The following is a 13523-nucleotide window of genomic DNA, read 5'->3' as shown; positions in this document are numbered from 1 at the left end:
CCTCCCTGACCTATCATCTTCATCCCCTCCCCTACTCACACATTGTACTCTATGCTACTTTCTCCCCACCACCACCCTCCTCTAGCTTATCTCTCCACGCTCCAGGCTCACTGCCTTTATTCCTGATGAAGGGCTTTTGCCCGAAACGTCGATTTCGAAGCTCCTTGGATGCTGCCTGAACTGCTGTGCTCTTCCAGCACCACTAATCCAGAATATAGAGCTCATCTGCTGAGTCTGTTTCCTCTCGTTTATTTCTTCTCTTTTGGGGTTTCTTTTCTTTCTTGTCTCTTCTTTCTTTTCCCAGCCACGGACTCGTGGCCATGTACTCGGCACAGACCCAGTGAACCAAACTCTCGGCCCGGTGTAGCGGTCTCTTTGCCCAGTGTGGGTGGTCATTTGACCCGGTGAGGCAATCTCTCGGCCTGGGATGGGCGGTCTCTTGGCCCAGGGTGGCTTCAGCATGGACCTCCGACCTCAAGGTGATTCCTTGAAGTGTGGTCCCGCTGGTTAAGAACGACTTGAACATCCAGCTTTATTTCTTTACAGACCTTCTTAGGTTTAATTAGAAAATAATGTGCAACATTTAAACTTACTTTGTATGTTTTACGTTGTACTATAATTACTGCAATGTTTAACTTTATTCTTTTTACTTGGTCCTTATGATTCTGTACCCAGGTACTTGTACCTATGATGACTCCTTGTGTGGTGACAATATACACTTTTCATTATACACTGTACTTGAGTGCACGTGACAATAAACTCAAAATCAAACACCCCATGCAGAAACATCACCATGTGCAAGCTCTCCTCTGAGCTACTCACCATCCTGACTTGGAAATACATCACCGTTCCTTCAGTGTCACTGGGTCAAAATCCTGGAAATTCCTCCCTTAGGGCATTGTGGGTCTACCCACAGCACATGGACTGCAGCGGGTCAAGAAGGCAGCTCGCCCCCATCTTCTCAAGGGGCAACTAGGGACGGGCAATAAATGCTGACCCAGCCAGTGACAGTCACATTCCACAAGTGAATGAAAACAAACATTTGCAAAGAAATTACAGAGAGTTGCAAACATTATAAATTAGTTGTAATGAGGGACTTTAATTACATAATTCAGGCTGAGATAGCTGTAAAGAGCAGCAAGAGATGGGCATGCCTGGATGGTGTTGAGGAAAACAGTGTACGTACATCAATATGTGCTCAGTTCAACAACAGAGGAGACTCTGCTGACTCAGTTCTTGGGAACAGGGTAGATTAAGCATGGCACATGAGAGCAGGGGACTGTTTAGGGAAAAGTGGGTCATTATAGTATAAGAGTTAAGATAAATGGAGGAAAAAGGCACAGGGCAATCCAGAGTAAAAATAGTTAACTGGGCGAATGCAGAGGTCAATGGGGCAACAGTGGAGCTGGGCCGGTTATACTGGTACCCAGGGCTGGCAGGCATGATGGGCTGAATGGCCACCTTTAGTGCCATAACAATTCTGTAATTCTGTAGCACCTTGAACACAGTGAAATGTTACAAGTTATTTGACGGAAATCTAATCAGACATAACTTGTTACCAAACCTGATAAGGAGATATTAGGGTAGGTAATCTGTTGGGTCAAAGAGGTAAGTTCTAAAGAGCATCTTAAAGGAGGACTGTGAAACAGGAAGAACTACATAGTCTATGGTCACCCAGGAGCTGGTCAACAAAGGCTAAATAGATTGGAGAAAACTTTCCCTTTACTCATAGGAACAGGAAAAGGCCATTCAACCCTTTCAGTTTATTCTGTAATTCAATGTGATTGTGCTTGTTTTGAAATACTATCGATTGAAGCCATTCTAGAGGTTGACTTGGAGGTAGGGACTGAGTCAGACTATTCCCTCTCTCTCTCTCTCTCTCTCTAACATAGGACATTGTAGTGCTGTTTTTGCAACTTGGCGTGGATCAGTAATGTTAACACAGGGATTACTGACAGCACCTTCCTGTGTGATTCAGTACCATGAAGAATCCACATTTCGTGATTCATTGGGGCCAGGTTCCAATTACACAGAAGTGAACATGTTAGCTTTCAATCAGGAGCCATATGTTTTTTTAAATGGATCATCTCCCTTATCAAAAACAGACTTGGCCAGTCGTCCATCTCATTTGCTGTCTATGGGATCTCACTGTGCACAAATGAGGCCAGGCTGTTGCCCAAAGTGTGGCACTGGGCTTCAGAAGTTGATTCAGTTTACATGTTGTCCTTAGGTTAGGGATTTTCCTCGTGCGATCAAGTGCCACTTATTGTGCTACTTTTTTGCTATAAATTCTGTGTTACGATCGAGCCCTCCACAATCACCTGATGAAGGAGCGTCTCTCCGAAAGCTAGTGTGCTTCCAATTAAACCTGTTGGACTATAACCTGGTGTTGTGTGATTTTTATACTTATTGTGCACAGCAAGCTCCCATAACCAACAAGTTCTAATGCCCAGATGTCACATTTCGGTGACATTAGTTGATGGAAAACTTTGGAGAATATCCCTGCTGTGTTCCAAATAGCACCTTGGAGCTTCCCAAGAAGGAAGACTCGGCTTCAGTTTAATTTCTCAGGCAGGGGGAAGGCACCTCCAAAAGTGCAGCCCCCTCGCAGCCCTGTCCCTGCACTATTTCGCATGCGGGGGTCCTATCTGTGGAGTGGAACTCCAGGCCCATGACCCACTGGTTGTGATTCGCCAAAGAGAGCTTTAGCCACTGAGTTACGGCTAACACAGTGCAGCTTTAAGAGACTTTCTGAACCTCTGATCCTTCCGTCCGTTTAAGGCCAGGCCTGTCCAAACTCGCAGGCTGTTGACTGGTGCCCAGACCACTCCCCCACCATGTGACTGAGGAAGATAATAAGCTCACAGCCTCTCCTGACCACCACTCCTTCAACCCCTCAGCCACCCAAGCGGCAGAGTGTTCAAGTTACTGTATTAAACAAGGGGTTGATTGGCAGAAAGGGCAATGAATCACTTCCTCATCCATATACCGCAGGAATGCCAACAATGCAGCACCTCCCTAGACATGCAGCTGCCCTCAGGGTCTTAGTGCTCTCCAGCAATAGCAGCACAGGAATAGGGGAACGAAACACACAGAATGAATGAACTGCGAAAGAGGTTAATAACAAATTAGAGATAGTCAACATGGCTTTGTGCGTGGGAATGGATGGGTATACGAATAGGAAGTGTTTAGAAGGATATGGGCCAAGTGCTGGCAGGTGGGACTAGATTGGGTTGGGATATCTGGTCGGCGTGGATGGGTTGGACCAAAGGGTCTGTTTCTGTGTTGTACATCTCTATGACTCTATAAATGAAGGAAGAGAGAGAGAGACTGAGTAACAACATACAGTGTACTGGTTCTGAAGAAGAGTCATCGGACCTGAAACGTTAACTCTGTTTCTCTCTCCAATAATGCTGGATGGCCTACTGAGTTTCTCCAGCAATTTGTGTTTTCGTTTCAGATTTCCAGCATCGGTGGTTCATTCATTTTTTCCTTTGTATAGTGTAATCGTTTTGTATGTGACTTTTACCCGAAGACTTCGCAAGTATTTTAAACCCTTCCATTACTGCTGTTAGTGGGATCTTGCTGTGCACAAATTGGATGCCAGGTTTCCCAGGTATTATACGTTTCTGAAGAGTTTCATTGGCAGGACGCCCGTGTGTCTTGAACTTGTGAAAGACATTATATAAAAGCAATAAAATTCCAACAATCCCTATAGTGTGGAAACAGGCCCTTCAGCCCCAGAAGCCCACACCAACCGTTTGAAGAGTAACCCACTCAGACCCATTCCACTACATTTACCCCTGACTGATTCACCTAATCTACCCATCCCTGCACACTATGGGCAATTTAGCACGGCCAATCCACCCTAACCTGCAAATCTTTGGTTATGGGAGGAAACCGGAGCACCCAGAGGAAACCCACGCAGACACAGGGAGAATGTGCAAACTCCTTACAGTCACCTGAGGCTAGAATCAAACCTGGTTCCCCAGTGCGGTGAGGCAGCAGTGCTAACCACTCAGCCACCGTGTCTCTTTTCCAAGTCACATACATTGACAAAATGTGTGACTCAATACTGTGTGACTCCAGGATTGGAGAAACAGGAGCAGAATTGTCAATGGGTCACTTTTCATTCACACACCAATGCACACAGGCAATCCTGTAGACCCCTTTGAGGAGGCTGCTCTTTCTGTAGAATCAGTACAAAGAAGCCGCAACTTGTAACATGAAACAGGGGAGCTAAAGTGGCTCACAGAACTCCTGATGTGAACGCCATTTTGTTCATTCACTGTGGAGGTGCCGGTGTTGGACTGAGGGTGGGCAAAGTCCTAAGTCACATGACGCCAGGTTATAGTCCAACAGATTTATTTGAAATCACAAGCTTTCAGAGCGCTGCTCCTTTGTCAGCTGAAGTGATTTCATCTGGTGAAGGGGCAATGCTCCGAACGCTTGTGGTTTCAAATAAACCTATTGGACTATAACTTGGTGTCTCGTGACTTCTGTTTTGCTCTTTGGTTCAAGTAGCAACCACGGAGATAGATTGATTTGATTTATTGATGGATGTGGAAGGCTCCTTTAGGGCCTTGGATGGAGGTGAGGGAGGAGGTGTGGGCACAGGTTTTGCAACTCCTGCGGGTCGGTGTGGACTTATTGGGCCGAAGGGCCTGTTTCCACACTGTAGGGAATCTTATCTTACACTACAAAGGATGTGTGCTAGGCAAGATCAACATTAATAAGTGCATCACTCTAATGTAGAGAGTCCATTCATCAGTTTAATAACAGCAGGGAAGAAGCTGTTCCTGAACCTGTTTGTGTGTGTGTTCAGGCTTCTGTATCTTCTGCTTTATGGAAGAGGTTGTAGGAGATCATTACCGGGGTGGGAGGGGTCTTTGATGATGTTGATTGCCTTTCCACAGCAGTGAGAAGTGTAAATGGAGTCCATGGATGGGAGGTTGGCTTCTGTGATGGTCCTGGGCTGGGCACACCACCTTCTGTAGTTTCTTACGGTCTTGGGCAGAGCAGTTGCTGTATTAGGCCGTGATACACTCAGGCAGTATGCTCTCAATGGTGTATCTGTGGAAGTTTGTGAGGGTCTTTATGGACATGTTGGATTTTTTGAGCCTCTTGAGGAAGAAGAGGCATTGTTGTGCCTTCCTGACAGTCACGTCTATGTGGGAAGTCCAGGACAGGCTATCATCACTCCTGAGGACTTTGAGGACCTCAACCACAGCTCCTTTGATGTAGAGGGGGGCGTGTTCCCCTCCTTTTTTCCTGAATTCGAGACATAGAGAGCAAGCTAAAGTTTGGAGTCTGGGTGAGTCTCCACTGTTTTGGTTTCTGGTTTAGCTACAGTTGGGTTCTTTAGGACCCAGAAAGAACCTTTTGGCCTTGTCACTGAGAAGCTCACCAAATAAGGGAAGTGACTGGAGCTAAAACCCAATAAATATTCATAGACTAGGATGTGCCTAGATTAACAGCGATTAGTCAGGGGAGGACGCCGGAATTCGAGGCTGAGTCCAGCCCCAGTGTAAGCAGCCGGCTCGCTTGCTCGGTTCCTCATTTGCAGTTCTCGCTGTAACAGCCGGCAGGATGAGCGGTAAAGACAGCAGTCCTCAGGAAAAATACAAGCTGGTCGTAGTGGGAGGCGGTGGGGTCGGCAAGAGTGCTCTCACTATTCAGTTCATCCAGGTAACTGGGCGCCGCGCCGAGCGCAGACAGACACCAAGGAAAAAAAAGTTTGGACAAACTTTTTAGAAAACTTTCACATAAGTTCACTAGCGCCGGAGGAAAGAGACCCGCCCGTGTTCTGAGTACTCCTGATCTACAGTGTCATGCCTCAGCTGGTCCAGACTCACTTTCTTAAAAACAAACAAACAAATCTATATAATTCAGCTTATTACTGATAAAGTTAATGATCTTGACTATCTGGGATGGGGATTTACATTTTCTCTGAAGGGTTCCAGCTCCTCTTGTGGGCTCTGAGGGTTTTTAAAACCAGCAAAAAAAACCCAATTATTTTTCGTCCCTCTGCAAGTGGGAGGTGAGTTTTGATCTTTAATTTAGGATTCGTTCTCTGATTCAGGGTGACAAAGTGACGTTTTAAAAAATTATTTTAACTGTGGTCAGATTGGTTTGTGAAGGAGCAGGAGGATGATTTAGTGAGGTTAGTGGTTTGAATTGTTCTGTGTGTGTGTTTGACAACGCTGTTCTCTACTTTCTGGATGCCCTGTGCAAACTTGTTTTTTTTTATTAAAGAAAGAGTATATTTGGTAATTTAACTCAAACTGTCGCAGTGAGCGGTTCCTGATGTTATGTGGGGATTTGACTGGGTGGTGTACCATCATATTCTAGCTGGCATTCAGTGGCCCAGAGTTGGAGATGTAAAACTGTTTCTGTAACCTTTTCCAACTTTATCGCTCTCCTGTGTCCCTCCAGTTCTGGTCTTTTGTGGATCCCTGTTTTTTTCTTCATCGGTTCGTAATGTTGTGTGCAGTTTTGTCGTCCTTAACTCAGGAAGAATGCTCTTGCTATAGAGGGAGTACAACAAAGGTTTACCAAGTTGATTCTTGAGGGTGGCAGGACTGACTGTTCAGGGGAGAGAGAGAGAGTCAGTTAGGATTCTATTCAATGGAGTTGAGAAGGATTGAGGTGGGGATGGTGGTGGAGGATTTCATCAAAACCTAGAAAATTCTACCTGGAGTAGACCGGGTAAACACAGGAAGGGTGTTCCTGATGACTGGGGAGTTCAGAACCAGAGGATAAGAGGCAAACCATTTGGGACTGGGATGAGGAGGAATGTCTTCACCCAGAGAGTGGGGAGCCTGGGGAATTCTCTCCCACAGAAAGCAGTTGAGGCCAAACTGTAATGTGATTTCAGCAGGAAGATAGATATAGCACTTGTGACTAAAGGGATGAAGGGAGAGGGCAGGATTAGGGTATTGAGCTCGATGGTCAGCGGTGATCATGTTGAGTGGGTTAGCAGGCTTGAGGGGGCTGAATGGCCTATTCCTATCTTCTACGTTTCTGAAATGGTGATTTTATTTTAAGCCAGGGTTTCCCAAAGTAGTGGGGGTCGAGACTGCCAAGTGTGTGGGGCTGTTGCTGCTCGCTGATCTCAATATAAGCCATGGAGATCTATCTGAGTTACAATAGATTTGAGCCCACTCTAACAACACCCCCCCCCCCCCGCCCGCCCAGTCTGTCAGGGTAGCAGCTATGCTTAGAAATAGCTTGAGGATGGGTAAAGGTGTGGGAGGCACCACCTTCAGCTCTCTTGCACAGTCTGTCTCTGTCTGTCTGTCTCTGTCTGTCTGTCTGTCTGTCTGTCTCTCTGTCTGTCTGTCTGTCTCTCTCTGTCTGTCTGTCTCTCTCTGTCTCTCCCCTTCAAAACCTCCCTATGACCTGACTGAGCTTTTGGTCACCAAACCAAGCACAAGAAATCTGAAACAAAACCAGAGAGTGCTGGAGAAACTCAGCAGGCCTGGCAGTGTCTGTGGAGAGAGAAAGCAGAGTTAACGTTTCGAGTCCGGTGTTCCTCCTTCAGAGCTTTTAGTCATCTGTCCTGACCTCGAGTCTGGTAAGATGATGTCAAATTTTGTTTGATGATTGAAACATTTCCCTCCCCAGCGTTTTCTTTTCTCAGCTGGAGGTGCTAAATAAATGCAAGTTGTTGTTGCCTGAGGGGCTGCTAAATCAATTCTAGTTTGACGAGGTGTTGGACTGGGGTGAGCAAAATTTAAAATCTCTCAACACCAGGTTATAGTGCAAAAGGTTGATTTGGAAGCACTAGCTTTCGGAAACGCTGCTCCTTCAGGTGATTGTGGAGCAGGGTCATGAGACAGAGTTTACAGCAAATGATCATAGTGTCGTGCAACTGAAATGATCATCTTTTGCTATGTCTCATGATCCTGTTCCAAAATCTACCTGATGAAGGAGCAGTGCTCTGAAAGCTAGTGCTTCCAAATAAACCCTTTGGACTATAACCTGGTGGTGGGTGATTTTTAAATTCTAGTTTGATTTCACTGTCTCCCAACTAATACACGAGCTCTGTTATCCATGGAACTGAGTGCAGGAATGTAGGTGAGACCAGGGCAGACTAAGTGATCTGTTAATCTAATCTAATCTAATCTAGTGCTTCCAAATAAACCCTTTGGACTATAACCTGGTGGTGGGTGATTTTTTAATTCTAGTTTGATTTCACTGTCTCCCAACTAATACACGAGCTCTGTTATCCATGGAACTGAGTGCAGGAATGTAGGTGAGACCAGGGCAGACTAAGTGATCTGTTATGACGTCTGGCAACACAGGATGTTGTGGAGCAATTAAAGCGAGAACCGGCAGGTTTCACATTCTTTGGGTGGGGAGCCAGGGATGTAAAGTTTTTTTTTTGTTTTTCTCTCTCTCTCTCTTTCTCTTCCCCCTTGTTTTCGTGTTTCTGAAGCGGTGATTATCTCCAGTTCAAGTTGCAGAAAACCTCTTGAAAACTGAGAATCGCTCCGAGGGGACTGTCTCCGCCCGGCCAGCCCTTGCCTCACTTTCAGAACCGCTGCACATTTCCTGTTTTTGCTGCGTGGCTTTTTTTTTTGTTATTTTTGAATGATAATGTGTGTGTGTGTGTACACACAGAGTGGGGTCAGCCTTGCTGCGACCCTTGACCCATTCAGGATCTCGGCCTAAATCCCGTCACAGTTGGTAAAATTCCAGGGACTGGGTTCGGAGGTCAGGCTTGGGTGGGGATTCGCTGGTAGTTTCCAAACAAACCTGGAGCTGGAACACCGAGCAGATGATCACCGGGAGCTGCTCTGTGGTGGAACAAGTTGCTCAGGGAAATGGTGGTGCTGCTCTCGAACTCAGTGTAGGCTCGTCTGGCACAATGTAACAGGCACTTTTAATCTCTACAGCCCTGGGCATGAAGGTCTGAGATATTACAGACCGGTCATTGAAGTGATTATCTGAAAAATGGTAGCTATGATGTGGAGGAGCCAGTGTTAGACTGGGGTGTACAAAGTTTTAAAATCACAGGTTGTAGTCCAGCAGGTTTATTTGGAAGCACTAGCTTTCGGAGCGCTGCCCCTTCATCAGGTAGCTGTGGAGCAGGATCACAAGATGCAGAATTTACAGCAAAAGATCCGTGTCATGCAACTGAAATGATAAACTTTTGTTATAAATTCTGTGTCTTGTGATCCTGCTCCACATCTGATGAAAGAGCAGCACTCCGAAAGCTAGTGCTTCCAAATAAACCAGTTGGACTATAATCTGGTGTTGAGTGATTTTTTTTTAAACTGAAAAATAGTGATAGCAGGATTTGGCACTGCTGCTTCCCCCTCCCCCCTCTCCCATCCCCAGCACCACCCTCCCTTTCTCTCTTTTTCTTCCCCTCCTTTTCCCACCCCCACCATATACTCACCCCTCTCCCCAATGCGCTCTCCCTACTAATGTTGTGATTACAACAATTGGGGCTGGAGATGCCTTCCCCAAAGATGATGGGAGTTAATAGCCTAATGGTTTTATCTTGAGACCACTCGGCCCTCTGGATTAATAATGCACCAGTGACCCAGGTTCAAATCCCACCACAACAGATAGTGGAATTTGAATTCAATGAAAATAAATCTGGAGTTAAGAGTCTATCGATGATTCTACTACTGTTCTCAATTGTTGGAAACCCCATCTGCTTCACTAATGTCCTACAGGGAAGGAAACTGCCGTCCTTACTTGGTCTGGCCTACATATGAACTCCAGATCTACAGCAATGGGGTTGACTCTTAACTGCCCTCTGGGCAATTAGGATAGGCAGCGATGCCCTCATCTTGTGGATGCATAAAGAGCAGGGTTAACATGGATCAAATCTGCTTAATTTCTCAGCCGCTGGTTTGCAGACTGACGTTACTCCTGGACTGAATGCATTCTTAAACTTTCAACTTGTTGCAAAATCCATCCATGTGCTTCTCTATCATTGTGATCCCTCCTAGTCAGGCAATCCTGTTGATACTTTGGGCGCTGCAGTTGCTTAGGGACCCAGGTTCGATTCCACCCTCTGGGCGACTATCTGTGTGGATTTTGCATAATCTCCCCGTGTCTGTGTGGGTTTCCTCCAGGTGCTCCTGTTTCCTCCCACAGTCCAAAGATGTGCTGGTTGGGGTGGATTGGCCACATTAAATTCCCCATAGTGTCCAGGGATGTGCAGGCTGGGGGGAGGGGAGCGAAAGTAATCTGTGGGATTAGACTTCTGAGGTGTTTGTGTCAAGAGTTCACAGGACAACCAACCTGAGTTTAAGACAACCCCAAATACAGAAGTGTTTACAAAAGAGAGAAATTGCTGGAGAAAGTCAGTCTGCAGAGAGAGAAACAGTTAATTTTCCAGTTTGGTATGACTTTCCTTCATTCCCACAGAGCTGAGTCGGCAGACAAGTCATACCAAACTTAACATGGACCCTGTTTTCTTTCTGTCTCCACATGTGCTGCCAGATTTGCCAAGTTTCTCCAACACACTCTCTCTGTTTATTGCAGATTTCCAGCATCTGCAGTATTTGCTTTTACCACAGTGCTTCAGCTGTTCTTTGCCTGGTCCCGAGCTGATCTTCTCCTGTCTGTTATTCCAGGTTCACTCCCTCAGTTCAAGGGTCTCTTATCTCTGGAAGTGTCCTGCCTCTGACCTAGAAGTTCCAGGTTTTCAAATCCCACCAGTCCTAGACTTGTGCCATAATGTGTGCCAATAGTCGATTGTAACTACCGATTCCTGTTTTCAATTCACTTTTTGTGGGAGGAATATGTGGTGGGGTATAAGGTTGCTTTGCCCAGTTGTTAGACTGCTATCTGTCTGTAGAAATCTGAGTCAGTCTGTCAAGAAAGAATTTATATTTCCGTAGCACCTCTTCCCACCCTACGTGAGTCCCAAGTGGTTCCCTGCCAATGGGGAACCCTCTATTGATGTGTGATGTAGAAAACCCAGCATCTGGTTTGTGGGCACAGGGAGCACCACAAGCAGCTAACAGGAGCCATGTGCCTGCACCTTTGAGTATTGTGGATGTAGGGTTGCTTGCTGAGCTGTAAGGCTCATTTCCAGTCATTTCGTTACCCTACTAGGTAACACCTTCAGTGGGCCTCTGGGCAAAGCAATGCTGATGATTCCTGTTTCCTATTTATATGTTTGGGTTTCCTTGGGTCTGTGGATGTCATTTCCTGTGGCGATGTCTGTGCCGGTTCTTTTCTCGCGGTGGTAGATGGGGTCTAACCCCATGTGTTATTTGATAGAGTTCCGGTTGGAATGCCATGCTTCTAGGAATTCTCGTGCTTGTCTCTGTTTGGCTTGTCCTAGGATGGATGTGTTGTCCCCACGAAGTGGTATCCTTCCTTATCTGTATGTAAGGATACTAGTGAGAGAGGTCGTGTTGTTTTGACATCACTAACCCAAAGAAACCCAAACACATAAATAGAAAGCAGGAATCATCAGCAGTGCTTTGCCCTAAGACCTACCAAAGGTGTTACCTAGTAAAGTGACGAAACGTCTGGAAATGAGCCTTCCAGCTCAGCGAGCAAACCTACATCCAGAACCTCAACCTGAGCTAGAAATCTTCTCAAAACCCGCTAAGACCTTTTTTGAGTATTGTATGCAGTTCTGGTCACCACATCGTAGGAAGGATGTGAAAGCTTTGGAAAGGATGCAGAGGAGATTTACCAGGATGTTGCCTGGTATGGAGGGAAGGTCTTACGAGGAAAGGCTGAGGGACTTGAGGCTGTTTTCGTTAGAAGTTTGAGAGGTGACTTAATTGAGACATATAAGATAATCAAAGGGTTAGATTGGTTGGACGGTGTGATCCTTTTCCCTCTGATGGTGATGGCTAGCATGAGATGGTATAGCTTCAAATTTAGGGGTGATAGGTATAGGGCAGATGTCAGAGGTTCTTTACTCCGAGTAGTAGGGACGTGGAATGCACTGCCTGCAACAGTTGTGGACTTGCCAACTTTACAGGCATTTAAATGGTTATTGGATTGGCATATGGACGAGAATGGAGTAGTGGAGGTTAGATGGGCTTCAGATTGGTTTCACAGGTTGGTGCAACATCGGGGGCTGAAGGGCCTGTACTCCGCTGGAATGTTCTATGTTTTATGATTTGCTTTTAATGATGTTGGGTTTAGATTAGATTCCCTACAGTGTGGAAACAGGCCCTTCAGCCCAACAAGTCCACACCAACCCTCTGAAGAGTAACCCACCCAGTCCCATTTCCCTCTAACTAATGTACCTAACACTATGGGCAATTTAGCATGGCCAATTCACCCGACCTGCACGTTTTTGGATTGTGGGAGGAAACCGGAGCACCTGGAGAAAACCCATGCAGACACTGGGAGAATGTGCAAACTCCACACAGACAGTTGCCTCAGGCTAGAATTGAACCTGGGACCCTGGTGCCAGCAGTGCTAACCACTGAGCCACCGTGCCTCCCCTTTCAAAGCAGTGGCTGTGGGATCTGTTGTGCTACTTGAGAGGGCAGATCCAGCCACGGCTCAAAGTCCTATCTGGAAGATAGTACTGGCACTGCGTTTTGTGCTCCTGTCCAGGATTGGGGGTTTGAACTCCTAACTCCTCTGACTCCAAAGTCAGCGAGCTGTTTGCTGAGTCATGGTTGGCCTTGTTCTTGGCTGGACATCTGGTGTGTACGATAGGTAGCAGAAGCGGCCAATGGGGGAGTGAGAGTCCTGACGTCTTGGCTCAGGAAGATGTGGTCAGCGTATACCAGGTCACCTCCGACCCCTACTGTGGGCAGTTTGGAGCAGAGCGATGCTAATCTGAAGCTTTGGGGGCCGTTGCCTAGGAAACTGGTGAGCAACAATCTGGTGATTGACAGGAAATGAGAACATTGCTCGTGTTGGGTTTGAATTTCAGTTGAGTTTCCAAAATTTGGAAATAATTTGTTTTTTCACATTTATGAAACAAACCTGGGCATCCAGTATAGAGTGCTACAGCACGGAGACAGGCCCTTTGGCCCAAACTGGTCCATGCTGGTCAAAATGTCCATTCACACTAACCCTATTTCCTTGCACTTGTCCCATGTTCTTCTAAACCTTGCCTATCCATCCTGAACCTGTCAACAGTAATGCTGTTTATTTTTATTTGGAAAGAGGGAAGCCTGGTTCTGGGCCTATATGTGACTCCAGTCCCACACCAACCTGATTGACTCCCAACTATCCTCTAGCAGGAGCTCAATCAGTCAAATTAGAACGAATGAAGAAAGTGAGGACTGCAGATGCTGGGGATCAGAGCTTAAAAATGTGTTGCTGGAAAAGCGCAGCAGGTCAGGCAGCATCAAAGGAACAGGAGATTGGACGTTTCGGGCATAAACCCTTCAGGAATAAGGAGGGTGTGCCAAGCAGGCTAAGATAAAAGGTAGGGAGGAGGGGCGTTGGGAATGCGATAGGTGGAAGGAGGTTAAGGTGAGGGTGATAGGCCGGAGAGGGGGTGGGGGCGGAGAGGTCGGGAAGAAGATTGCAGGTCAAGAAGGCGGTGCTGAGTCTGAGGGTTGGGACTG

At 46.5% G+C, this 13523-nt stretch overlaps 1 protein-coding gene across 1 annotated transcript in view; it reads left to right on the top strand.

Moving 5' to 3' along the window:
- Nucleotides 1–5470: 5470 nt before the first annotated feature.
- The window catches only part of LOC122542118 (ras-related protein R-Ras2-like), a 41715-nt gene continuing 33662 nt past the window's right edge, over nucleotides 5471–13523 (top strand). The window contains exon 1 of the mRNA XM_043679506.1: nucleotides 5471–5688. Within this exon, the coding sequence (XP_043535441.1) occupies nucleotides 5590–5688 (99 nt within the window). The 5' untranslated portion in view covers nucleotides 5471–5589. The remainder of the gene's footprint in view (nucleotides 5689–13523) is intronic.

The sequence above is a fragment of the Chiloscyllium plagiosum genome, chromosome 39 (assembly GCF_004010195.1).
Source record: "Chiloscyllium plagiosum isolate BGI_BamShark_2017 chromosome 39, ASM401019v2, whole genome shotgun sequence".
Lineage (NCBI taxonomy): Eukaryota > Metazoa > Chordata > Chondrichthyes > Orectolobiformes > Hemiscylliidae > Chiloscyllium > Chiloscyllium plagiosum.
This window is presented reverse-complemented; position numbering and strand designations above follow the sequence as displayed.